Source organism: Brassica napus, chromosome A10 (genome assembly GCF_020379485.1).
Source record: "Brassica napus cultivar Da-Ae chromosome A10, Da-Ae, whole genome shotgun sequence".
In the NCBI taxonomy this organism is placed as follows: domain Eukaryota; kingdom Viridiplantae; phylum Streptophyta; class Magnoliopsida; order Brassicales; family Brassicaceae; genus Brassica; species Brassica napus.
This window is the reverse complement of record NC_063443.1, coordinates 17,981,896-18,008,116: the sequence shown is the minus strand read 5'-3', so window position 1 is coordinate 18,008,116 and position 26,221 is coordinate 17,981,896. Positions and strand designations below refer to the sequence as shown.

Genomic DNA, 26,221 nt, shown 5'->3' with positions numbered 1-26,221 from the left:
GGTTTTGATGGAACCTAGGCCCATTTTAGAGGGCCCGGCCCATACAATCAAGTTTTAATGGAACAGATCAATCAGTTTACTTGTTCATACTCGCTAGTGGTTTTTATCCATTGAATGTAAGACCTGTTAATTGATCATTAGTATTTTATTTAGTCTTCTTATAATATGATATCTCTTGGAATTGAAAACTGTATACTGTATTTTAAAAGTTTGAAGAATATAGTTGAACAATAAGGGAATACAATAATGATTTAGAAAACAAACAAAAAATATTTATACAAGTTTGTTATCAACAATTTTTATCTAGAGAGAGGGGGATGGAAAAGGACATGTTCTTGACCGCTTTATCAGAATATTTTTTCTTGGGTTTACACAAAAACAAAGTCGTCTTCTAATATTTTAAGGTATAGAATATATAAAATTATATTAAGAAAGCAACAAAAATAATTATAAAAAGCACAAAAATAGAAAATAAAGGAGTTTGTCTTTTGCTTCTCTTCTCCAATCTCCATAATTCTCCAATATCATCACCCTCTCCAATACAATATAAACCGACCTCTCTCTATATTTCTCTCTGTAAACACCAAAAGTAGCATTAAATGCTCCGTTACATAAGCTCTATCTCTTTCTAAGAATATAAAGATAAAAAATTATAGTTATATAGGCGAAGAATTAAGCAGATATCACCTAGTGATCAAAAACCACCGTCATCATCATAAGTTGCTGCCTCAGGAGTAGACCAACATAAAGAGATAGATCATCAATCTCTCTTCTATCATCATCTTTCTGCTGTTACTATCACACTCCCTCAAACATCATCAGATGCAAGGTCATCACCAGAATCATCATCAGCAGTTATCATCAGCCTCAGCCACGTCTTCCAGTGGAAACTTCATGTAACCTAAAGAGTTTTCTTAGACCTAAAGTCATATATAAACGTTTTGAACTGATGATCTTGAAGTTAATTAAGAGCTTTTTGTGTTTATGTGTATATGATTCAGGAACAAAGATGGGTATGATCTTGGAGAGATAGACCCATCACTCTTCCTCTATCTTGATGGACAAGGACATCATGATCAACCATCAACTGCTCCTTTACCTCATCATCACACAACTCGTATGCTCTTTCTCTCTCTCCTTTCTTTTTTTGGGAATTGGGGTTTGGTTTTTGTTTTAGCAGATTAGGAAGATTCCCTTGTGAAGAGAGAGAGAGAGAGTCACAGCAAAAGCATGCCAAACAGATTTCAATCTTTCTTCTGCCATCAGTACTATACTTTCAGCTTTGACCAGATCCTCTCTTTTCAGACAGCAAATCTTTCAATCCATATCCCTTTTACTTCAAACTCTTGTTTAAACCCTTTTTCTCTCTCTCCTTTTTCTTCTTATTAGAACTAGTCCACTCACATATTATATATACACAACCAGACCATTTCCACATACATCACATGACTCATATATATCTATGAATCTTATATGGCAGAGAATTTGGCTATGAGACCTCCAACATCGACGCTCAACATCTTTCCATCTAAGCCGATGCACATAGAGCCGCCTCCTTCTTCTTCTACACCAAATGTAATAATAATTACTATATTTTTCTTTATATATACCAGTTTTAGTTGGTTTATGTATCTACTCTAATATAATGTCAGCGCAACTACTAGTTATTTCATATAATATCAAGTCAGGCCAATTATTATACGTTTCTCATTTTTCTAATGCCTACTGATTTTGATTCTTTTTCTTCTTTGTTTGTTTGTTTATAATGTGTTTGGTAAGACTGATAATACAAGGTTTGTTTCAGGCTGTTGCACCTAGTGGTTCGACTCGACCATCTTCCGAGCCATCCATGGACTTGACCAATCATTCTCAGTTTCAACTTCCTCAACCTTCTAAATCAATCAAGGTCTCTATCTTTTTATTAATATTATTAAGTTTCCTTGTTGATATATATATAAAAATGGAATTTAATCTTAGACCTGGTCGAGTCGTTTTATAAGTTGATGAGTCATACACAAATGTTATGGCAGAAAGAAGGGAACCGCAAAGGTCTTGCCTCATCAGACCATGACACACCAAAATCATCAGACCCTAAGGTGAGTACTGTTATCATATATATAAATAAATAAGATTAAAATGAAAATTTACTGTTTTGTGTTTGGTAATTTCTTTTCTTTATGTTTATAAATTTCTTTTTTCTTACAATAGACATTGAGAAGACTAGCACAGAACAGAGAAGCAGCAAGGAAAAGCAGATTACGAAAAAAAGTCAGCATCTATACACTTCATCAGCATGCTGCGATTATAATTTCTGATATTAAAGAATGCTATTTATGCTGACGCTATGTACTTTGGTAAATTACGACAGGCTTATGTTCAGCAACTTGAGTCATGCAGGATTAAGCTGACCCAACTAGAACAAGAGATTCAACGGGCCAGATCCCAAGTAATTTTTTCACCTATCTTTTCATATAAGTCTATATTTGTATAATTAATTATTTCACTAAAAGTCTAAAGGTTACTATTTTGATTTCGGATGGTTTAGGGCGTATTCTATGGAGGGTCGCTTATGGGAGGAGATCAACAGCAAGGTGGGATGCCCATTGGTCCCGGCTACACGAGCTCTGGTACGTAACAGTTTCGTCATGCATATGACTGAAAAAATCGTAAAATGAGTATAAGTGAGTAAATCCAACGTGTAGCAGAAGCAGCGGTGTTCGATATGGAATACACGAGATGGTTGGAGGAGCAGCAGAGGCTGTTAACCGAACTAAGGGTGGCGACACAAGAGCACTTGGCCGAGAACGAGCTTAGGATGTTTGTAGACACTTGTTTAGCTCACTATGACCATTTGATTAACCTCAAGGCCATGGTCGCTAAGACCGATGTGTTCCACCTCATTTCTGGCGCTTGGAAAACTCCAGCCGAGCGTTGTTTCTTGTGGATGGGTGGTTTCCGCCCATCTGAGATTATTAAGGTACATATCTCGTCTTTTCTTATACCATATAAACATGGTTTTAAAATATCAGTATGTTTTCTAATATATTTTATTTATTTTTCTACTTGTGGTACACCCTCACGCAAATTAAGATAATAAAATCAGCTAACGTTTAGTAAGTTTGTCTAAATTAGTCATGTGATAATGTAAACTAAATCAATGTGTGGATCATTAGAAAATCTTAAATTTTTTGGAATTTTTTACTTAAAGACTAACTATATAAAATCCTATCGTACACACTAGATTAATCCAAATTCCAAAACTCAATCATTGAACATTATCAAATTCTGTGGACTGCTTGTAGAAAAATATTGATGACTAAAATAGTGACATTTATTATTTTAACGTACATTGTGCATGAATATAGTACTTATAACTTTATATAATTAATCAAAAGTGATTTTCTCTGGTTTTTTTTCATAAAAAAAATTGGTTAAGTTTTGGTCTTTGATTCTCTTAGAAGAGGGTACGGTAATAGATAAGACATAGAGTATAGTGATACTGTTGACGAGGTATATATACATAACGATGCATGGGCTGGCCTATATATGGCAACCTATATGCTTGTATATATGCCCTTTATTAAAGTAAATAATAAAGGTACACGTAAATAGACTTGTAATATAAACCTCTTTAAAAAGCAGATCCAGTTTTCTCCCAGGCACTACATCCGAGATTAGTCAATAACCGCTGGTCCCTTTGTAACCTCTTATGTTGACTTTCTGTTTCGGGCATCTGTTCACCTAAATCCTTCCTGTTTTTTCGAATTTCTTACCCTTCCTGGTAATATCTTTTGGATATTCGAGACTCCTGGTTTTTAACCATCGGGTTCTTCCCCCGACTCGTCGGAGGGACAGCCGGAAACGGCCTTTTCACCGCTGATTTCGCTCCTCTTCACCGACGATCATATGGACAGCTTGCAGAAAGAAGTACAGAAGGATTTGGACCGCTCTTCCTCCCATTTTGAGGATCTCTCCGACCTGTAAACAGCCGGACCTTGCGACAGTTTTTACCACTCCGTGTGGTCTCAAATCTCGGCAACAATCAACCACAACAGCACCTCACCTATCTTCTCAACGATCTTCTTGACTTACGTTTACTACAGTGTGTAGTCCTCAAACATTTGTACTGCAGTCTCAAAACTCCGGTCCCAACAACATGTCACACAAATACTCAAGAGCTGAGAAAGGTAAATGGAAGGAGGACAGGCTTCCCCCTAGGAAGCCACTGGTTCGAATCCCAGAAGCAAACGTCACTGACCTCATTGAACGCCATAAGTTTACTCTCATCGGTAGAGTTACAAACCCCTCCATCCAAAAGACTAGGGCTTTGGTAGACTTCTTCCTGCAGCATTGGAATGTAGTTGGTAGGATTACTGGAAGGGAACTGGGACCTCAGCTTTTCCAATTTAGCTTTGAAACTGAGAAGGATCTGCAGGCCATACTATCCAAATCTCCCTTTCACTTCAAGCGTTGGATGATGATCCTCCAACGGTGGGAGCCCATAGTGTCTGATACTTTTCCGGCACGTATCTCCTTCTGGATCCAGGTTCATGGCATTCCCCTCCACTATTGGACGGATGGTGCTATTGAGGCAATTGGGGCAGCTCTGGGTCCGATTGAAAACAGAGAAGTGGACAAAGCAAGATTGAGAGTGCAAATCAATGGTTTAAAACCTCTAATCATGCGCATGGACATAGAACTTCCATCCAAAGAAATCGTAGAGGTGGAACTAGAATATGAGAAACTCGAGAAGCATTGCTTCCGCTGCAAGTCCCTCTCCCATGAGGAAGATGATTGTGTAATTCTGCCCCCCTCTCGAAGATTAGAGGGAGAGAGAAGACACCCCAATATCTCTCAACAAAATACTCTGGACAGAATTGAAGATGGTAAGAGAAGACAAGCGGAAAGGAAATACTCTCGGACGTATCAGAGACCTCAAACTGCTGGCGCCCGTTGGCCAAATTACAGGGGACCTGAGGAGCGGGGTCCTCATGATTCGTCTCGTGGAGTCTCTCCTCGACATAGCTCTGATAAAAGCTCTGGTTTTGAAGAAAATCGACGTCGTTACGATGACAGGAGTATACACAGGTCCCGAACTCCAATTTACTCAAGAAAATCTCCAAGCAATCGCAGCCTCCAGGAGCGGGATACTCCAAGACTATCTGAAAGAGGAGGAGAACCCCATACCAAAAACTCGAAAGAAGATAAGAGCTCGCCGTCCATTGAAGCGAGCTCAAACTCTAAAAGATCTCCACCTAAGGAGTTAGCTCTAGTGCGACGAAGCAGTTTGGCATCTCGATTGTCAGACCCTCTTACCCAGAAATCAACAAGTGGGGAAAGAGTTCCTGCGAAAGAAAGACTATCTGTACACACACAGAGAACAAGCACTCCTGATCTCAGAGACTCGCTCTCTGGATCCAAAAGACGACATGAAGATGGTGAGATACATATGGAGGAAAACGTACTCCCGGTTAACAACATTATCAACATTACTCGACCTTCGAGTTCAACAGTCTTTGAATCAGGTAGACTTGGACCTGGCGATCGCTCCCCCATCAGAACTCTCAGTGAAGACCGTATCCATGTCTCCCTACGGCTAGGACCGCTTGGGTCTGAAACAACAAGTGAAGGAACAGACATATCTGACCTCCCTGACCTATCTAAGGCTGAAGGGAAAAAGAAGCTGACTAAGCCACAAGATAGAAAACGGGTAGCTCGAAGCCCTGTACAGGGAGTAAGTTTGAAGAAAAGAAGAGTCACAAAATCAAAGGAATCACCTCGCAGGAAACTGATGATGGATGCGATAGTTGCGGGAGGCAGGGGTCTATCTGGTGTGTCGCGCTGCTCTCCAGTAACCCGTAGCTCTACATCAACCCGTATTTCTCCAGCAATACCGAAAATCATCCCACCGATGGTGAAGAAGAAGCAGGACAAGGCAAAGAAGGGGACGGATTTTCATCTTCCCCCAACATCTCTTCCTTAGCGTGCGTTAGCTGGAACTGTCAAGGAACTGGGACGCCCTTGACAGTCCAGCGTATAAAGGAGTTCCGCAAACGTCTTTCTCCGGCGGTACTCTTCCTCATGGAAACGAAAAACCAAGACGAAGCTCTCTTCAGGCTATTCCGGAATACGGAACTCACAAATCACTTCACTGTCCCTCCAATTGGTTTAGCAGGGGGGCTCTCTCTTTCTTGGAAAGAAGACATCCAGGTTGACATTCTCTTCTCTTCTGCTAACATTATAGATACTCGTATTGAGGCACATGGAACTTTTAGCTTTGTCTCCTTCATCTATGGAGCTCCGCATTCTGCGGACAGACCTGCCTTCTGGAAAACACTTATGGAGCTAGGCGAAGGAAGAGATGAATCCTGGTTGATCACCGGCGACTTCAATGATCTTCTAGACAACTCCGAGAAAGTCGGAGGCCCGGTACGTTGGGAAGGATCTTTCCTCTCCTTTAGGAACTTCGTTTCCCAAATGGGACTTTGGGATCTCAAACACTCTGGGAATCATTTGTCGTGGAGAGGGACCAGATATACCCACTTCATCCAATCCCGGCTTGATAGAGCAATGGCAAATTGCTCCTGGTTTGAAAAGTTTCCAGCCGGGCGAAGTGAATATCTTCGTTTTGAGGGATCCGATCACAGACCCATTGTGGTCCATTTTGACGTGTCTCGGAAGAGAAGGAAGGGCCTATTCCGTTTTGATCGCCGACTTGTTAACAAACCAGAGATACGTCAACTAGTGGCTGAGCATTGGACGAAGGAGCCTCTGGACTCTGTCCTGACAAAAATCGCAAAGATACGTTACAATATCATCCTCTGGTGCCGTGAACAAAACCGCAACAGCAATATTGCTATCAGGAAGGCGCAAGATGACCTCGAAGAAGCACTCTCTAGCCCCTCTCCCGACCCTGCTGGCATTGTTGCCCTTACTGCCACTTTGGAGTCAGCATACAAAGAAGAAGAACTCTATTGGCGGCAAAGGAGCAGGATCTTGTGGTTACACAGTGGGGATCGTAATACCGGTTTCTTCCACGCCTCCACTAGAGGCCGGCGAGCTTGTAACAAGATCTCGGTTTTGGAGAATAGAGATGGAAAAGCTGTTTATCGAGAAGATGAAATTGTCCAAGAAATCACAGGCTACTACTCCCAAATCTTTGAGGCTAAATTGTCGGACTCATCTTTAGTAGTCCAGGAAGGAATATCTCCTACTGTTACTGCAGAGATGAATCAGACACTTATTGCCCCCCCAACTCGAGAAGAGATCAAGGAAGCTCTCTTCTCCATTCATGCAGATAAAGCTCCCGGGCCTGACGGTTTTTCAGCTGGCTTCTACCAATCCTATTGGGACATTCTAGGAGGAGACGTGACGAAGGATATCCAAAACTTCTTTGAGACAGGAAGTCTGGAGGCCCGTCAAAATGAGACGCATGTCCGGCTTATCCCCAAGATCTTGGGAGCAAGGAGGGTAGCGGAGTATCGCCCTATTGCATTGTGCAACACGCACTATAAAATCATTGCCAAGCTTCTCACCCGTCGACTTCAGCCTCTACTACCTGGTCTGATCTCGGACTACCAGTCTGCGTTTGTCAAAGGACGTTCGATCTCCGACAACGTCCTGATAACACATGAGATTCTTCATTACCTACAACATTCAGGTGCTACGATTCGGTGTAGTATGGCAATCAAAACCGATATGAGCAAGGCGTACGATCGTATTGAATGGAGCTTCTTGCGAAACGTTCTTGAGCGTTTTGGTTTCCACAACATGTGGATTTCTTGGATAATGGAATGCGTCACCTCAGTTTCCTACTCGTACCTGGTCAACGGAGCGGCTCAAGGACGAGTAACCCCATCGCGGGGGATCCGGCAAGGCGACCCTTTGTCACCTTATCTCTTCATATTGTGTACGGAGGTCTTATCGGGATTGTGCATGAAAGCACAACAGAAAGGAGAGATTATTGGCGTTAAAGTATCTCGCAACAGCCCAGCCATTAGCCACCTCCTTTTTGCGGATGACACCATGTTCTTCACCCGAACGGATGCTAGGAGCTGTTCAGCCCTCATTTCGATCCTGCAGAGGTATGAAAAAGCTTCCGGTCAATGTATCAACTTCGACAAATCTTCTATCACCTTCTCCGCCAAGACGCCAGGAGACTCCAAGCGTCGGATCAGAGAGCAATTCCGTATTAGCAACGAAGGTGGACTTGGCAAATATTTGGGTTTACCCGAACACTTCGGGAGGAAGAAAAGGGACATCTTTGCGGCCCTTGTTGATCGAATACGCCAAAAATCCCATAGCTGGACTACCCGGTTTCTCTCGGGCGCTGGGAAAATGGTGTTGCTAAAGTCGGTGTTGGCTGCAATGCCTTCATACTCTATGTCATGTTTTAAACTGCCAAATTCCCTGGTTAAGCAACTGCAATCAATCCTTACAAGGTTCTGGTGGGACTTGTCACCTGGTATTAAGAAGATGTGTTGGGTTGCGTGGGATAAACTGACCTATCCAAAGAGTGCCGGAGGATTAGGTTTCAGGGAGATTGCGCAGTTTAACGATGCTCTGCTCGCAAAGATTTCGTGGAGAGTTCTGAAAAATCCGACGTCCCTACTGGCTCAGATCTTACTTGGAAAATACTGTAATAGGTCTGCTTTCCTGGAGACACCAGGCTCGTCTGGAATGTCACATGGATGGAGGGGGATTCTGATTGGACGAGACCTTCTCCTTAAAGGCTTGGGATGGGCGCTTGGATCAGGAGATTCAGTGGGCATTTGGAACGAACCTTGGTTGTCTACTGCTACACCGATCTCCCCAATTGGTCCTCCAACTTTTGAAAACCAATCCTGGACTGTTAGCAAGCTCATCGACCCTGTTTCAAAGGAATGGAATATTGATATTATCAGAGAAACATTACCTCATTATGAGGAGGAGATCTGCAGCTTGATTCCAAGTTACTTCCAACTGGATGATGAATTAATGTGGCTGAATTCTGCCTCTGGTACGTATACAACTAAATCGGGTTACGCAGTTGCTAAACTTTGGAATGGAAATGCCAGCAATCAGGAATTTAACTGGCGAAAATGGGTGTGGCAAGTGCAGACAACACCCAAAATCAGACATTTTCTCTGGAAAGCAAATAGCAAGGCACTCCCTGTTGGAACGCTTCTGGAGAGCCGAGGGCTTGCAACCTCCCCTGTCTGTAAGCGGTGTGGAGCTCGTGAGACGGAACTCCATGTTTTGCTTCATTGTCCGTTCGCGGAGCGTGTGTGGGAACTAATGCCATGCCTCCATAAACCATCGGCGTCAACCATCACCTCAGTCGCACAACTTCTCCAGCACTGTGGACGAATGATATCTCTTCCACCTGTTGGACTGGGAAATACACCTCTGTATCCTTGGATCTTATGGATCCTCTGGACGAATAGAAACAAGCTAACCTTCGAGAATAGACTGTTCTCCGAAGAAAACACGATTTTAAAAGCTATCAAGGATGCTCGAGCGTGGAAGGCAGCTCAGACTTGTGTCGAAATGCCTTCTATACCACACTCTGTGGTCCCAAATTTTAGCCCCCCTGTTACTAACTCTTATACTTGGTCTTCCTTCTCGGATGCAGCTTGGACCTCTTCATCGGGTAACTGCGGGCTTGGCTGGTACCTGCGCGATGCGACGAATACGTGTACCGAAAGTTCATCTTCTCACCGACGTTACGTTCCCTCAGCTCTAGTAGCAGAGGCGTTGGCGGTTAAAGCTGCATTAACAGCAGCGGTGTCTTCACATGTCAGTTGTCTCAATGTGTTCTCTGACTCGAAGGCGCTCATTCTTCTCTTGAAATCACAGGGAAAGGATGTTATCATGAAGGGGATTCTCCACGATATCAGAATCTTGGCTCTCTCCTTTGAATCTATCTCGTTTTTCTTTATTCCCCGTGTAGCAAACTCTGTCGCTGATTCTTTAGCTAAATCAGCTTTGTACTCTCTGCCTTCTCCTGTACCTGCAACTGAGTAATTTCATCTATGAAAACGTTTATTTCGATCAAAAAAAAAAATAAAGGTACACGTAAAATGTATTTTGTAAGAAAAAAAAATCATGCAGTTGTGTGATGGTGAAGTATTTCTAGCAAAGGTTAGGTTTTTGCATAATGTAAAAGAAAGTGCTTGTCTGATTTTTCGATATCTGGTCCTATTCTAATCATAAGAAAGAAAAAAGAAAAAAACCCCATGAAATTTAAGAGAGATGACCATAATAATTAAACAAATAGTTGCCAAAAAAAAAAACAAATAAAAATAAATAAAGCAACAAACAAACATTTATTCTCGGACCAATAGGCTTAATAAGTTATTATTAGTGAAATATAATTGGTTGATTGTCTTGTTTAACTTTTTTATAAGATATTTCCGTAACGCATTTTTAAACTTATTCTAAATAATATGGATGGTGTGCATAGCTGACGAGACCTTTGGCAATGTCTCAATCTTATGTCCTTTTTAGTGAAAACAAAAAGGAAGGAAAGAAGAGATTTTGGGTGTAGCTAGTAACTTGTGCATAGTACACTAAACATTTAATACATTTTACGTTTTTTAAGCATGCATCCATTGTAGGTTGTTATAACTCACTCCCAAGCTTGTAACTATATGCATGCGTGCTAATTAATTTGAAACACTTGCAGGTGATTGTGAACCAAATAGAACCGTTGACAGAGCAACAGATAGTTGGGATTTGTGGTCTGCAACAGTCCACACACGAGGCTGAAGAGGCTCTCTCGCAAGGCCTCGAGGCATTGAATCAATCGCTTTCCGATAGTATTGTATCCGACTCTCTCTCGCCTGCCTCTGCACAACTTCCTCCTCATCTATCGAATTTCATGTCACACATGTCCTTGGCTCTCAACAAACTCTCTTCCCTCGAGGGCTTTGTTCTTCAGGTAAACTCTAATCCTTTTCTTTGTATTTATAATTAAATTTTATATGCAGTAAAAAAAATTAAATGTTATACGAAACTATATACCTATAGCAATCTTTATAATTCAAATATATATATATATATAAATAATATAGAAATGGACCCCGAGGGCGGTGGTCCTAATCAGACTAGGATTTTTACATATTTCGATTCTTTGAACCACTCCATATTAAACAGTACTATCATATATTCATATAAATTTGGTTGTTCTAACACGCTATCTACATTTATACAAATGTTTGTATGTTTGTGTATAGCTCATATATATATATATATAGGTAAACAGTCGGTCTTAATTGGTTAGATGACAATTATAATTATAGTGGTTGATTTTTTTTTGGAAGATTATAAGTGAATATTCAAACTAATTTGCAAAAATTAATTATATGTGTGTGTGTGTATAAAAAGGAGAAATGAAAAGTGTTTAGCATCTTGATTCTGACATTATGTAAGTAGGTATCTAACAAACACTCCTAGTTGTCGTATCAACTTGGTCGGATTGCTTTACTTTTAGAAGATTAAACTTAATTAATTTAATATTAGTTTCGTGATTATTTTCTAGTATAGAACAGGCAGGTCTACGAAAAGAAATTTTATAGATATGTTTGTGTATAAGCTATCGATGTAACAGCCTATATATATACTATATATGCAAATGGCCATTTAGGCTAATATTATATTAACATTCATGCATATATTAGTGGCCTCTTTCATTTTAATAATGATCTTAATATATATTCGTATGTATTTGTTCTTGTTTAACACCTACACGCTTACAATTACTTTTCATCACCAAAGAACAACTCCCTCCATTTATTTTTATATTATGGTTTGGAAGATATTTTTGTTTCAATTTATATAATATTTTTTTTTTAAATTATGCAAGACTATTAACTGATTAAAATATTAAAATTAATGTGTGTTCTTTCTTATTTGTTCAGAATGGTAATAATTAATTATTTTTGGTTATTTTTTTATTACAATCGAGTGCTTTAAGTTTTATCTTAATTTGTGTGTTTATGTTAAACATCGTTCAAACAGAATGAGTATTTTTAAAACAAAAAGAGAAAGGCCCGACTTCAAAAGAGGGGGTAAGTATGGGTGGAGTTTACTAAAAGAGGACAATGGATACAAACTTCTAAAAAAGCACGTGACCATTGCCACCACGAACGTATATACGTACATATATATATATATATATTCACATGTATATATACTCTAAAATTAACATGAAATGGAAACATGGATTGCTAGGAACCCATATCGTTCATGATGTCATGGGCGTAACCGCCCCATGTATCACGTCCTCCCAAAACACTTGCTTGAGAACATTTCCTTTACTTATATTCGATCCCGTTTTTCTTGTCTGTACTTAATTTCGGGCATCCTTTTTATATCATTACTGATATGCATTTCTAATTATATTATATAGTTAATTATCTAAGTAGTAACCAAAAGTATTATGAAGCATGGCGTGGGACCTATATATAGAAATCACGGTTTCACCTTTTGACAATTTGGTGTCATATTTTTAGCAGTGTAGCACACGCTTTGATTTTTGTTCGATCAATATGTTGAATAATTGGCATAAATCATCAATCAGCCTTATAATTTCGGGTCGTTTAATTGATAATTCAAATTCTTCCAAAGATAACATGATGTTAATGGACTATTAGTTGTTAAAATAGTTCTTAGTCTTACTATCTTTTTCCTCCTAGTTAGTCTATTTATCTTCGATTTATGATATTATTAGTGATGGTCCATCATTCAGTTCATTGCCCTTAAATCTTAATTCGTCTTAGTCAATAAATAACATGAACGCAGTTTTGTCCATGATGTTTTGTCTTTGCGTTGACTTTTACTCCATTTTCTTTTCATTTCTATAGATTCTGAACTAATACAATAATAACTTACAGGCGGATAATCTGAGGCACCAAACAATCCATAGGTTGAACCAACTGTTGACCACACGTCAAGAAGCACGTTGTATTCTAGCCGTTGCAGAGTACTTCCACCGTCTCCAGGCTCTAAGTTCTCTCTGGTTAGCTCGTCCACGCCAAGACGGATGATAAAATAAAGCAAGAGCATAGGTTGATTAGTTAGCCAGCTTGACCTCTTTATAATATATTATTGTCTCTCGATCTACAGACCTTAATTAGGAAATTTGTTTGGAGTCTTTTTGTTATATGATTCTTATTATATATATGTTTAAAAGATGCAGATGATGATAGACAAGTCCATACCTTTAATTCCTCCTTGTGCATATGACATTTAGACTTATTTTTCGATCCAAACACAAGAACATACATACTGATGACTTGTTTATCTAAAAAGTGAAAGAATATGGAAAGAGATATTTTCAAAAAAATAAAAAGAATATGGAAAGAGAACATAAGAGAAGGCTGGCAACAATTTTGCAATTGCATGCAAGAATGAGAGGACAGATAGAAGAAAGAGAGAGAGTGGGATGGTTAGGTCAAAAAATAAAGCATTGACCAGTTAGGAAGGTGACAAATGGTGAGTTCTGTAAGAGACTGTCAGGGACTTGGGATCAGTACCGTTTTGCTTTGGGTTCAACGCCCTATTTCTCATTCATCTTTGCTGTCACCTGTTTTACCCCTTCTTTCTTTTTGAACTTTATACGATGGTCAAACCAGAAACAAGATTTATTTATTTTTTACACCGCAAAAAACGAGATTGATTCGGTTTGCACCAATAGTTGGTTGGATAATATATAAACTTTAAACCTTAATTGTTGACTCAAGCTATGTGAAGTATGTATGTAAGAGCATCTCGCATTGTGCCGGTGGGTCACTGAGACGAAAGGTCAGTAGTAGTGTGTGTCCCTGACCGTTTCATTCAGTCCTTACAGCGAGTTGATAAATTATTACAACGTGTCTCTCTTTTACAATCGACAAATTATAACTAGCTAGGCCCAGTAGTTTTTTTTAAGACCAAACCCAACAACACATTAATAAATGGATATTACCAAAGCTAATTGATACCAAAATAATACAAATCCAAAATGTCATACTCCCTTTGTGTATTTAAAGTTTTTGCATATTGACTAAGAAAATACTAAGTTTTATACAGTTTATATTGGTTACATAAAATATCATTAAATTAGTTCAACCAATAAAAATATAATATTTTATAATTAGTCGCAAATTTCAAATGACATAATTTTTTAAAAAAAATTAGTGAAAACATCATTTATTTTGCAACAAATATATATTTTTTTAAACAGCAGATAAACTGAAACAGAAAGAGTAGTAATTAAGGAAAAAATAATAAATCACACACAAACAAACACACATAAGTTCCAAACAAAGAAGACCATTTAAAGCATCATATATCGTTTTGAAGGCAACTTCCTAAAGAAATTACTTGAAGCAGAAGGCATCTTGCTTCTACACTTAGGATGCCTCATCCAGAACATCCCAGCCGAAAGTGCTACGATCTCGAAAAGCATCACGTACAAGACCATCGCAGCAACAAGACAGACTCACAAACAAGCAAGTCGCGCGAGGATCTCTCCAACTCAACAGTGCTTGAAACCTCTCCTCTTGCGTTGCACTGTCTCTAACAACCATCTGGAATCTGGACCCGACCTGCAACGCTTCTTAACCTATCATATTCATACCTCATCTTCACAACATCCTGTCCCTTTGATGTCGGAAAAGTGTCAAATTCCTCATCTAGCTCATCGGGACTAGCCGCTTCATCAGCCCAAGAGATCTTTGTGTCCATGTGAGTAGGATGCCGAGGCCTGAACCTGAAGTTCCAGAGACCTATCAAGAATATGTAGATAATGCTCATGGCGCCGCGACAATGCTCATGGCTTGGTATCTAAGACTGTCTAGTTGGTTCACAGTGAAGGGATGGAGATAATGCATCTTTGGAAGCAGAGGATGGCCATAAAGATAGATCATGTGAGCCAAAAATAAACAATTGAATCTCACAACTAGTTGCACTGCTCCCATTTTCTTTAACCCTTTTGCTTGCAGCACAAGAAGAGGGTAAGAGTGAGTGTAGATTATATCTGCCTCTAGGGTTTGATAATCCGATCCTTACTTTACCTATTCTTGCATCAACTTTAGCTCCATTTTTTTATTTCTCGCTCCCACAAAGATGTACACTTGTCTTTCTCTACCAGTAGACTCTTCACAGTATATCCAATTTTCTTGGTTTGCGATTTAATTATGTACAACGAAACCGATTGGGCCTCATTCACCTTCATGATATCCATGATGACTGGGCCTAGTTTAGCCCTTATCTAGGCCTTTTGACAATTTTTGTTTTGTTTCAAGTTTTTCTTTTCCCCCAGTTATGTTCTGTCTGAATGATATTGATATAGTGATCCTTCAAAATAGGTTCAATATTACGATCTCTTATAAAATAAACAAATCTTGGTGCATTACGCAAACAAATTCAACATCGATGTCTTTGACTATATGTTTTTGACTTTGAAGGTCCACTATGACAGATCAGAAGAGATCAAATCAAAACAAAACTCTACAACGTCTATACTTATTACTTAGCATAAAAACTCGAAATCGATACCAAAATAAACAAACAACGACAGCATGGATAAGACAACGACACTGCTTTTGTTCTTCTTCTTGTTCACATTCCTCACGACTTCTTTCTCTAAAAACCTATGTAACCAAGATGACAAAACCACCCTCCTGAAGATCAAGAAAGCCCTAAACAACCCTTACCACCTCGCCTCGTGGGACCCTCGAACAGACTGTTGCTCCTGGTACTGCCTCGAGTGCGGCGACGCCACCGTTAACCACCGCGTCACCGCCCTAACCATATTTTCCGGTCAGATCTCCGGTCAGATCCCGCCTGAGGTTGGTGACTTGTCGTATCTACAGACCCTTGTCTTCCGCAAACTCACTAACCTCACCGGTCAGATCCCACGCACCATCGCCAAGCTCAAGTATCTCCGGAGCCTCAGGCTCAGCTGGACGAATCTGACCGGTCCAGTTCCTGGTTTTCTCAGTGAGCTCAAGAATCTCCAGTGGGTAGACCTTTCCTTCAATGATCTCTCTGGTTCAATACCGAGTTCTCTGTCTTTGTTACCTAATCTTGTGTCCCTTGATCTCAGCAGGAACAAGCTTACAGGTAAATAAACTCTGTTTTTTACTTTTTTGCCTTTCTTTCTAAATCTGATCAAGAAACTTTTCATGCAAGCAGGTTCTATACCAGAGTCATTTGGGTCGTTTCCAGCAAAAGTACCTGATCTTTACCTATCACACAACCAGCTCTCCGGTTATATACCAAAAACACTAGGCAATCTTGATTTTAGCAAGATAGATTTCTCTCGGAACAAGCTCGGAGGCGATGCTTCGATGTTGTTTAGAGCCAACAAAACGACGTGGTACATTGATTTATCAAGAAACATGTTACAGTTCGATCTCTCTAGAGTTGTGATCCCTAAGACACTTGGTATCTTGGACTTGAACCACAACGGAATCACAGGGAATATCCCGGTTCAGTGGACCGAAGCTCCTCTTCAGTTCTTCAATGTTAGCTATAACAGATTGTGTGGACACATCCCCACAGGAGGGACACTTCAGGAATTCGATACTTATTCCTATTTTCACAACAAGTGTTTGTGTGGTGCACCTCTTGATAGTTGCAAGTAAAAGATTCAAGCAGCCAAGCTATTATTATTATACTTCTACAAATAATCCAATAAGTCTATAGACAACTGTATCTTTATTTGGATTGATTAATAAAAATAATCAACCAAACTTGCTTTGATAAATTTGTTGTATAATCTTCAAAACTTTTTGTTAATCAACCAAACTTGTTTCTAGTATATTTTTTTTTTGGTGCATCTAAATTTTCGAATCCAACCTCCAGTTTTAAATAAATAAAACAAGATATACTATTCGTGGTTATTGTTTCAAATTTTATCAAAAGTAAATCTGATATGCTGAAGCTTAAAAGTCTTTCATGCATGTCGTATTGTAAACCATAATTTATACAACTATATAAGTATACGAATAATTTTTTAGAAAAATAAAATAAGAGTTTATTTGTGAAATAGTTAAGTAAAAAAAGGAAATTAGTTTTGTAGAGAGAAAATAGAGCGAGATAGAAAGAAAAAAAAGAGAGATAGTGAAATTTTAATTAGATAGTGAATTATGGTTTTTTTGGTGTTATCTCACCCAGTTTCCGTAAAATAAATAGACGGGAAAACCATTTTTCAAAAAAAGAAGCCGTGATGGAGAGTAGTAGTACTCAAGTGGCACATGTGGACAGCCACTAGTTTTGCACTAGCCAACCAAATTCAACACCGACATCTTGAGCATACGTATTGACTATTAAGGTTCCTATCAAATCAAATCTCTAATCTCTAGTGTGTATATATCACTGTCACACTTTCAAGAACAAAAACTCAAAATCAAAACCATACAACATGGATAATAAAATACATTCGACACTGCTTTTCTCGCTCTTGTTTTTCATCACACACCTCGCGAACGCGTCATCAAAAGATCAATGTAACCAAAACGACAAAAAGACCCTCCTCAAGATCAAGAAGTCCCTAAACAACCCTTACCACCTCGCCTCATGGGACCCTAAAAGCGACTGCTGCGCCTGGAACAGCCTCGAGTGCGACGACGCCACCGTTAACCGCCGCGTCATCTCCCTAACCATATTCTCCGCTCAGATCTCCGGTCAGATCCCTCCTGAAGTCGGTGACTTACCGTATCTTCAGAAGCTTGTCTTCCGCAAAATCACTAACCTCACCGGTCAGATACCACACACCATCACCAAGCTCAAGTATCTCCGTTTTCTCAGGCTTAGCTGGACGAACCTTACCGGCCCGGTTCCTGAGTTTTTGAGTCAGCTCATGGATCTTGCCTACTTAAACCTTTCCTTCAATTATTTTTCTGGTTCCATACCTAGCTCTCTCTCCTTGTTACCTAAACTTTCGTACGTTGATCTTAGTCGGAATAAGCTTACAGGTGAATAAATATTTTATCTCTATTAAAAACTGATTATTAAAAAAATTGATTATTAATTAAACTGCTATTTATCTAACCACAACCTTTTAATTTTCACTTAGGTACAATACCAGAGTCATTTGGATCGTTTTCAGGAGAAGTCCCTGACCTTTTCCTATCACATAACCAGCTCTCCGGTTCTATACCTAAATCACTAGGCAACCTGGATTTTAACCGGATCGATTTCTCAAGGAACAGGTTCATAGGCGATGCTTCGATGTTGTTTGGAGCCAATAAAACGACATTTTCTATTGATTTATCAAGAAACATGTTCCAGTTCGATCTCTCCCGTGTTGAGATCCCTAAGACATTTGGTATCTTAGACTTGAATCACAATGGGATCACAGGGAGTATCCCGGTTCAGTGGACTGAAACTCCTTTCCAAATCTTCAATGTTAGCTACAACAGATTGTGTGGACGCATCCCCACTGGAGGGAAACTGCAGATGTTTGATTCTTATGCATATTTTCACAATAAGTGTTTATGTGGTGCACCACTTGATAGTTGCAAGTAAAGATTCAAGCAGCCAAGCGTATTACTATTCTACTTTACCAAAATAATCCAATAAGTCTATAGACAACTGTATGTTTTATTTGGATTGACTGATTAAAAAATGAACCAAACTTGCTTCAAAATATTTGTAATACAATCTTCCAGTTTGAATCACAATCAGCATGTTAGACACATTTAAATGAAGATCAATCGCAAAGGTTCTTGTTAATTAGAGGTTGTTGTAAATATCCTTTTTTTTTTTTTTTTTTTGTAACACGAACTTATATTAAAAGTTCAATGAGCATAAAAGTCTACAACTGAAACAGAGGATCCCGGAGCATGCTCAAACGGTACAACGAAAATAGAAAGCATTACTAAACATGGAAAGATATACCCTATAAGAGGCGAGTCAAGCTCAACAAGATGAAGAACCCCATGGAGAAAGTTCACCTTAATCTCTAAGGCGATTGTTCGACAGAACAATTGATAGTCGAAGACGACGTTGAAACACCAATAAGAAGTGGATGGACTGTTGACCAGCAAGAGCTTTTGGTGAGAAGCTCTAAAACCATAGGCAACACCAAGAAAATGAAGCCCTATCTGACTTGATTTGAAAATGAAGCAAGCGCGATCAGTTCTAAACTCAACAAAGCTTATCAACGAGACTAGGTGAATCTCAAATGCTAGTTTAGCCTTCATACGGACGCTTAGGACAATGGAGTTGGATGACGGATTGAACGGTTTGATCGGGTCAAAATCTTAGACCTCAACATTACCGTGTTGAAGCCAATAACTTGTAACCAGAATAGACCTGAGCATGTAGTCATCGCACTCGTTCTGCTTGAGCGTGTTGTTGTAAATATCCATTATCCACTTTTACGGCCAAACTTGTTGGTATTCCGTTTCCGTTCGACAATGGCATAAAACATTAAATCATAACCATGTAGTATATATGCATGATTTGACCAAGTGTATATATCTGAATCCGAATGCTGACGTGTCAATAATATTATATTACTATAAACCACTAGACTAAGCTTGATTAAAAGTTCTAGATGTCGTTGTGTCGACCCCTAGACTATACCCGTTAATTGGTAATTATCTTATTATTATTTAGTACTAAAAAGACAGTAGTATATTTTAGTATATATTTTTTGAATGAATGTAAAACAATATTCAAACAAAAATACTGGGTAACGTGCTTCTGTTTCCGAAAGGTGTTTTTAACTTCTAAATAGAGAAAGAATGAAGAAGAAAAGAATGTAAAGAATTAATGATTTAGGTGCCTATTCTTGAGCCAAACCTTATTGCTATCCCATCTGCATATGTTCTGTTTCCTTCTGTTTCTGATAGTCCTACAGATGCGTTTCTAGTTTGATAGGTGGAGAAGGAGCTCCATGCTTCTGACTGTTTCTCTCACGCCAGATGTTATATACATGTGCTCAGAGGCGTGCCTACAGTGTATTGAAAAAGGCATTCGCCTTAGGCCCCTAAATAATATTACGTTTTCTAGAGCCCCAAAATTTAAAATAATTTCTAGCTTAGTTGCTTAAACTTATTTTTTTTTTAAAACTATCCACGAGAATCGAATAACTCAATTTCTAAATCCATATACATTTTTTATATGACATAATATAGCATATTTACGTAATAAGTGTTAAACTTATGTATTTCGCGAATGTGATATATCATATTAAAAAATTGTTTTTTTTATAGTTGTATATAAATTTATTTTTAAAACTTGACTTAGGCTCCTGAAATCCTTCGCACGGCACTGCATGTGCTTTTCTAGTCATATTTTAGTGTCATGAAATAGTTTAGATGCTATTTTCTTATTGGTGCATCTCATTTTTCAAATCCTGTTTTGAATTATATAATTTTTTTTCTGAAAAGATCAAAATAGAAGCCTTGGTTGAGAAAGTAGTAGTACTCAAGTGGCACATGTTGACTCCCAGCATTTTGACACCAGCCAACCATATTCTCCACCGACATCTTATCACACCTATTGACTATTAAGGTTTTTCTATCAAATCAAATATCTAATCTCGATAGTGTATATATCATCATCACACTTTCAACAAAAATATTCAAAACCAAACACCATACAACATGGATCATAAGACAAATACGACACTGCTTTTCTCGCTCTTGTTTTTCATTACACACCTCAGCAACGCGTTATCAAAAGATCTATGTAACGAAAACGACAAAAACACCCTCCTCAAGATCAAGAAGTCCCTAAACAACCCTTACCACCTCGCCTCGTGGCACCCCGAAACCGACTGCTGCTCCTGGTACTGCCTCGAATGCGGCGACGCCACCGTTAACCACCGCGTCATCTCCCTAACCATATTCGCCGGTCAGATATCCGGTCAGATCCCGCCTGAAGTCGGTGACTTACCGTATCTTCAGAAGCTTGTCTTCCGCAAACTCACTAACCTCACCGGTCAGATCCCACACAGCATCACCAAGCTCAAGTATCTCACGTTTCTATGGCTTAGCTGGACGAACCTCACCGGCCCGGTTCCTGATTTTCTTAGTCAGCTCGTGAATCTTGACTACTTAAACCTTTCGTTCAATGAGCTTTCTGGTTCAGTACCTAGCTCTCTCTCCCTGTTACCTAAACTTACGTACATTGATCTTAGTAGGAATAAGCTTACAGGTGAATAACTCTTTTATGTATAAAAAAACGATTATAAGAAATAAACTGTTTATTAAATTGTTATTTTTCTATTCACAACGTTTTAACTTTCACTTAGGTACAATACCAGAGTCATTTGGATCGTTTCCAGGAGAAGTTCCTTACCTTATCTTATCACACAACCAGCTCTCCGGTTCTATACCCAAATCACTAGGCAACCTTGATTTTAACCGGATAGATTTCTCAAGGAACAAGCTCACAGGCGATGCTTCGATGTTGTTTGGAGCCAACAAAACGACGTTTTCCATTGACTTATCAAGAAACATGTTCCAGTTTGATCTGTCCAGAGTTGTGCTCCCTCAGTCACTTGGTGTACTGGATTTGAACCACAATGGGATCACAGGGAGTATTCCGGTTCAGTGGACTGAATATTCTCTCCAACTCTTAAACGTTAGCTATAACAGACTGTGTGGACCCATCCCCACTGGAGGCAGTCTTCAGAGATTTGATTCTTATATATATTTTCACAACAAGTGTTTGTGTGGTGCACCTCTTGATAGTTGCAAGTAATAAACCAAGCTTATCTCTAGTTTTCCCAAAAAAAAAATGTAATATCATCCAGATTGATTAAATAAAACATGTATCACAACTTGTATTTTGATGAGTTCTTAAAACATTTTTAAAGTGAAAATGAAGGTAGAGCTTACCACAAATAGAGGAAGAATAAGGACGAATACTTATCCTCTATTTTCACTTATAAGAGCATGATTAATGGAGAGTTCTTAGGGTGAGGTTCTTAGCGGAATATAAAAAACCGTTTCTTGTTCTTAGCGGAATATAAAAAACTGTTTCTTAACTTTTAACTAAAAAAACTAAGAACCTTATTTAACATCTAGAGCTTCCGTGTCCGAAAGGTGTTTTTAACTTCTAAATAGAGAAAGAATAAAGAAGAAAAGAATGTAAAGAATGATTTAGGTGCTTATCCTTGAGCCAAACCATATTGCTATCCCATCTGCATATGTTCTGTTTCTGATAGTCCTATAGATGCTTTTCTAGTTTGATAGGTGGAGAAGGATCAGCTCCATGCTTTTTCTCTCACGCCAGATGTTATTTCATGTCAGATGCTTTTCTAGTCATATTTTAGTTTCATGAAATACATTTAGATGCTATTTTCTTTTTGGTGCATCTCATTTTTCAAATCCTGTTTTAAATTATATAAATTTTCTCATTTCGAAAATAAAACTATTTGTGGAAACTGTTTTAAAATTGTATCAAAAGCAAATTTCATATATTGAAGCTTAAAAGTGCTTCGTGTAAGATTATAAACCCAAACATTTATATACATATGAATATTTTTTTTTAATCAGAAAATAGAAGCCGTGGCTGAGAGAGTAGTAGTACTCAAGTGGCACATGTTGACTGCCAGCATGTTGGCACCAGCCAACCATATTCAACACCGACATCTTAATCACACGTATTGACTGACTATTAAGGTTTCTATCAAATCAAATATCTAATCTCGATAGTGTTTATATCATCGTCACACTTTCAACAAAAAAAATATTCAAAACCAAACACCATACAACATGGATCATAAGACAAACACGACACTGCTTTTCTCGCTCTTGTTTTTCATCACGTACCTCATCACCATCGCGACATCGAAAGATCTATGTAACCAAAACGACAAAAACACCCTCCTTAAAATCAAGAAGTCCCTAAACAACCCTTACCACCTCGCCTCGTGGCACCCCGAAACCGACTGCTGCTCCTGGTACTGCCTCGAATGCGGCGACGCCACAGTTAACCACCGCGTCATCTCCCTAACCATATTCGCCGGTCAGATATCCGGTCAGATCCCGCCTGAAGTCGGTGACTTACCGTATCTTCAGAGTCTTATGTTCCACAGGATCACTAACATCACCGGTCAGATCCCATCCACCATCACCAAGCTTAAGTATCTCCGTTCTCTCAGGCTTAGCTGGTTGAACCTCACCGGCCCGGTTCCTGAGTTTCTGAGTCAGCTCATGAATCTTGAATACTTAAGCCTTTCCTTCAATCAGCTCTCTGGTTCCATACCTAGCTCTCTCGCTTTGTTACCTAAACTTTCTTACGTTGATCTTAGTAGGAATAAGCTTACAGGTACAATAAGTACTCTCTTTGATTCTATTATTTCTTTGGTGTAACTTTGATTATATTTATTCATTGATTTAAATATGATTTGTTTTGAACTTTTTAAAATATGATTATTAACTGTACTTTTTTTTCTTCTAATATAACTTTCATGCTTAGGTACAATACCAGAGTCATTTGGATCGTTTCCAGCAGAACTTGCTTACCTTATCTTATCACACAACCAGCTCTCCGGTTCGATACCCAAATCACTAGGCAACCTTGATTTTAACCGGATAGATTTCTCAAGGAACAAGTTCACAGGCGATGCTTCGATGTTGTTTGGTGCCAACAAAACGACGTTTTCCATTGACTTATCAAGAAACATATTCCAGTTTGATCTGTCCAGAGTTGTGCTCCATGAGTCACTTGGTGTACTGGACTTGAACCACAATGGGATCACAGGGAGTATTCCGGTTCAGTGGACTGAATATTCTCTCCAAATCTTAAACGTTAGCTATAACAGACTGTGTGGACCCATCCCCACTGGAGGAAGTCTTCAGAGATTTGATTCTTATACATATTTTCATAACAAGTGTTTATGTGGTGCACCTCTTGATAGTAGTTGCAAGTAATAAACCAAGCTTATCTCTAGTTTTCCCAAAAAAAAAAATGTAATATCATCAAGATTGATTAAATAAAACATGTGTCACAACTTGTATTTTTATGAGTTCTTAGAACATTTTTTGAACCATGAGTTCACACGCACCGTCCATAGCTTGTTTAACACGTGGTCTAGTCAGCAAACATAATTAGTAAAACCCTACCACTAATAAGTTTCCAATTGATTACGTTAGGCCGTTAGCCTATATATATCATTACAAGTTTCCACTACAACTCACACTCAAGCACACTACCATTATGAGTAAGGCAACGACACTGCTCCTCTTCTTGTTCTTCACGCTCCTCCTCACGACCTCTTTATCTAAAGATCTCTGTCACAAAGATGACAAAAACACTCTCCTCAAGATCAAGAAGTCACTTAGCAACCCTTACAACAACATCATCTCCTGGGACCCCAAAGAAGACTGCTGCACCTGGTTCAACGTTGAGTGCGGCGACGCCACCGTCAACCACCGTGTCACCTCCCTACACATTAGTTACGACCAGATATCCGCTCAGATTCCTCCTGAAGTAGGCGACTTACCTTATCTGCAAACACTAATCTTCCGCAAGCTCTCTAACCTCACCGGCCCAATCCAGCCCACCATTGCCAAGCTCAAGTACCTCCGTTTTCTCAGGCTCAGCTGGACCAACCTCACCGGCCCTATTCCTGATTTCTTTAGCCAGCTCAAGAATCTCCAGTACATAGACCTTTCTTACAATGACCTCTCTGGTTCCATACCTACTTCTCTTGCTTTGTTACCTAAACTTGAGTATCTTGAACTCAGCAGAAACAAGCTCACAGGTGAAAAAAATATTTCTATAATTAATCAATTAATCTTATTAATTAACTTCAAATGTACTCTTCCTAACATCAGCTCTTATAACGTTCATTAGGTCCAATACCAGAGTTATTTAGGTCGTTTCCAGGAAAAGCCCCTGACCTTTTCCTATCACACAACCAGCTCAATGGTTCAATACCAAAGTCACTAGGCAAGCTAGACTTTTACCGGATCGATCTTTCCCATAACAAGCTAAAAGGTGACGCTTCGATGTTGTTTGGAACCAATAAAAAGACATGGACTATTGATTTATCAAGAAACATGTTCCAGTTCGATATCTCCAAGGTTAAGGTTGCTAAGACAGTTAACCTCTTGGACTTGAATCACAATGGGATCACAGGGAGTATCCCGGTTCAATGGACAGAACTTAGTCTCCAGACTTTCAATGTTAGCTATAATAGATTGTGTGGACCCATCCCGAAAGGAGGGCAACTTCAGAGAGATGGGGCTTATGCCTATCTTCACAACAAGTGTTTGTGTGGTGCACCTCTTCAGAGATGCAAGTGATGTTTCAAGCAACCAAGGCTTCTTTATTACCATCATAATAAATAAAGTCTAAGGTCATGTATCTTTCATTTGGAATAATTAATAAAAAATATGAAGCAAATGGGCATTTGGTAAAGTCATAGCACATTTTCAAGATGTATTTGATCGATCGGCTAGCAACGCTAGAGTAGGACACCACATAAACAGAGCAAAACCATCATCTTTGGTGAAAAGTTTTCTTTTATAGAGTTAAATAAATCTGAGTGATAATGAATCTTGAGTCACTAACTAGTGAAAAGTTTATTTTATAGAGTTAAATAAATCGGGTGATAATGAATCTTGAGCCATTAATAAAACTTATTGAGCTAAACTCTTTAGTAGGATCGTTGCACTCTCTTCTCAACAAGATGGTTGCAGATCAGCACAAGAACTTGACTGTAACGATTCTAGTAGCCACACCGAGTCTGGTTTCATTGTCATTTACTTCCCCGCTGCTCTTTATGTAGTTATATGAGACATCACATTCTTGTTCAACAAGAAAGATTTTGAATCAATGCCTGAGAAAGCCTTACTGAAGACAGTGGATCCGGACCTAGATCTCTTAATCACCAGAAGAAATGTCGGTAATTCGGCTAAGTATTTGATGATTCCTCTAGAGTTGAGATTGTAGCTCCAGATATGTTTTCTTCTTCCAACTTTGTAATCCATAGGATATCACACATTATTAAGGTCCCACGGGCATAATTCACTTGTCTACGCAATTGTGTTATATTCTTTGTAGATAGATAGAGTAGACACATCCATGTGATTCTAAGAAATATCCAACACATGATTTGTTTTTGCCACATTTCGAAGAAACAAGTTGCTTAGATTTTCGCCTTCAGTAATAAAATAAAAATGCTTCTTTTGTAGATTTTACTTTGACTTACCACTCAATTTTCACAGATTTGTTTCTATCTATATAATATTTTACTTAATGGACCATTATTCGTGTTACAAAA

The 26,221-nt window shown here is 38.9% G+C and overlaps 6 protein-coding genes across 8 annotated transcripts; all 6 read left to right on the top strand.

Moving 5' to 3' along the window:
• Nucleotides 1–328: 328 nt before the first annotated feature.
• Nucleotides 329–13,185, top strand: LOC125575248 (transcription factor TGA10). Of its 2 annotated transcripts, none has more exons than XM_048742559.1 (11): nucleotides 329–896; nucleotides 1,002–1,117; nucleotides 1,481–1,575; nucleotides 1,805–1,906; nucleotides 2,031–2,096; nucleotides 2,209–2,268; nucleotides 2,369–2,446; nucleotides 2,546–2,627; nucleotides 2,703–2,977; nucleotides 10,667–10,921; nucleotides 12,876–13,185. In XM_048742559.1, exons 1-11 carry the CDS (start codon nucleotides 823–825, stop codon nucleotides 13,026–13,028), a joined length of 1,356 nt encoding a protein of 451 aa, XP_048598516.1. In that variant the 5' UTR covers nucleotides 329–822; the 3' UTR covers nucleotides 13,029–13,185. The 2 variants fall into 2 exon arrangements, with proteins under 2 accessions (XP_048598516.1, XP_048598517.1); XM_048742560.1 differs by having other exon boundaries at nucleotides 331–896; nucleotides 2,706–2,977.
• A 2,303-nt stretch (nucleotides 13,186–15,488) lies between these two features.
• On the top strand, nucleotides 15,489–16,789 carry LOC125574783 (polygalacturonase inhibitor 1-like). Of its 2 annotated transcripts, XM_048742556.1 has the most exons (3): nucleotides 15,489–15,985; nucleotides 16,076–16,089; nucleotides 16,162–16,789. In XM_048742556.1, the coding sequence occupies exons 1-3, from the start codon at nucleotides 15,546–15,548 to the stop codon at nucleotides 16,611–16,613; spliced, it is 906 nt and encodes a 301-aa protein (XP_048598513.1). In that variant the 5' UTR covers nucleotides 15,489–15,545; the 3' UTR covers nucleotides 16,614–16,789. The 2 variants fall into 2 exon arrangements, with proteins under 2 accessions (XP_048598513.1, XP_048598512.1); XM_048742555.1 differs by having other exon boundaries at nucleotides 15,507–16,089.
• Nucleotides 16,790–17,300: 511 nt separating this feature from the next.
• Nucleotides 17,301–18,705, top strand: LOC106419443 (polygalacturonase inhibitor 1). Its single transcript, XM_013860228.3, has 2 exons — nucleotides 17,301–17,945; nucleotides 18,047–18,705. The coding sequence occupies exons 1-2, from the start codon at nucleotides 17,393–17,395 to the stop codon at nucleotides 18,496–18,498; spliced, it is 1,005 nt and encodes a 334-aa protein (XP_013715682.1). The 5' UTR covers nucleotides 17,301–17,392; the 3' UTR covers nucleotides 18,499–18,705.
• A 1,826-nt stretch (nucleotides 18,706–20,531) lies between these two features.
• Nucleotides 20,532–21,772, top strand: LOC106446061 (polygalacturonase inhibitor 1-like). Its single transcript, XM_013887732.3, has 2 exons — nucleotides 20,532–21,138; nucleotides 21,236–21,772. The coding sequence occupies exons 1-2, from the start codon at nucleotides 20,586–20,588 to the stop codon at nucleotides 21,685–21,687; spliced, it is 1,005 nt and encodes a 334-aa protein (XP_013743186.2). The 5' UTR covers nucleotides 20,532–20,585; the 3' UTR covers nucleotides 21,688–21,772.
• An 890-nt stretch (nucleotides 21,773–22,662) lies between these two features.
• LOC106419442 (polygalacturonase inhibitor 1) lies at nucleotides 22,663–23,954 on the top strand. The gene is made up of 2 exons (XM_013860227.3): nucleotides 22,663–23,259; nucleotides 23,410–23,954. Exons 1-2 carry the CDS (start codon nucleotides 22,704–22,706, stop codon nucleotides 23,862–23,864), a joined length of 1,011 nt encoding a protein of 336 aa, XP_013715681.1. The 5' UTR covers nucleotides 22,663–22,703; the 3' UTR covers nucleotides 23,865–23,954.
• Nucleotides 23,955–24,117: 163 nt separating this feature from the next.
• Nucleotides 24,118–25,356, top strand: LOC106419048 (polygalacturonase inhibitor 2). Its single transcript, XM_013859795.3, has 2 exons — nucleotides 24,118–24,697; nucleotides 24,790–25,356. The coding sequence occupies exons 1-2, from the start codon at nucleotides 24,151–24,153 to the stop codon at nucleotides 25,239–25,241; spliced, it is 999 nt and encodes a 332-aa protein (XP_013715249.2). The 5' UTR covers nucleotides 24,118–24,150; the 3' UTR covers nucleotides 25,242–25,356.
• Nucleotides 25,357–26,221: the final 865 nt, after the last annotated feature.

Excerpts from the sequence above, each read along its gene's own strand:
- LOC125575248 (XM_048742559.1), top strand. The coding sequence starts at position 823 with ATGCAAGGTCATCACCAGAATCATCATCAGCAGTTATCATCAGCCTCA. Across the intron at positions 2,269-2,368 it reads AAAGCAGATTACGAAAAAAA|GCTTATGTTCAGCAACTTGA; the intron begins GTCAGCATCTAT and ends AAATTACGACAG. Across the intron at positions 2,978-10,666 it reads GCCCATCTGAGATTATTAAG|GTGATTGTGAACCAAATAGA; the intron begins GTACATATCTCG and ends AAACACTTGCAG.
- LOC106446061 (XM_013887732.3), top strand. The coding sequence starts at position 20,586 with ATGGATCATAAGACAAATACGACACTGCTTTTCTCGCTCTTGTTTTTC. Across the intron at positions 21,139-21,235 it reads TAGTAGGAATAAGCTTACAG|GTACAATACCAGAGTCATTT; the intron begins GTGAATAACTCT and ends ACTTTCACTTAG.
- LOC106419443 (XM_013860228.3), top strand. The coding sequence starts at position 17,393 with ATGGATAATAAAATACATTCGACACTGCTTTTCTCGCTCTTGTTTTTC. Across the intron at positions 17,946-18,046 it reads TAGTCGGAATAAGCTTACAG|GTACAATACCAGAGTCATTT; the intron begins GTGAATAAATAT and ends ATTTTCACTTAG.
- LOC106419442 (XM_013860227.3), top strand. The coding sequence starts at position 22,704 with ATGGATCATAAGACAAACACGACACTGCTTTTCTCGCTCTTGTTTTTC. Across the intron at positions 23,260-23,409 it reads TAGTAGGAATAAGCTTACAG|GTACAATACCAGAGTCATTT; the intron begins GTACAATAAGTA and ends TTTCATGCTTAG.
- LOC125574783 (XM_048742555.1), top strand. The coding sequence starts at position 15,546 with ATGGATAAGACAACGACACTGCTTTTGTTCTTCTTCTTGTTCACATTC. Across the intron at positions 16,090-16,161 it reads CAGCAGGAACAAGCTTACAG|GTTCTATACCAGAGTCATTT; the intron begins GTAAATAAACTC and ends TCATGCAAGCAG.
- LOC106419048 (XM_013859795.3), top strand. The coding sequence starts at position 24,151 with ATGAGTAAGGCAACGACACTGCTCCTCTTCTTGTTCTTCACGCTCCTC. Across the intron at positions 24,698-24,789 it reads CAGCAGAAACAAGCTCACAG|GTCCAATACCAGAGTTATTT; the intron begins GTGAAAAAAATA and ends AACGTTCATTAG.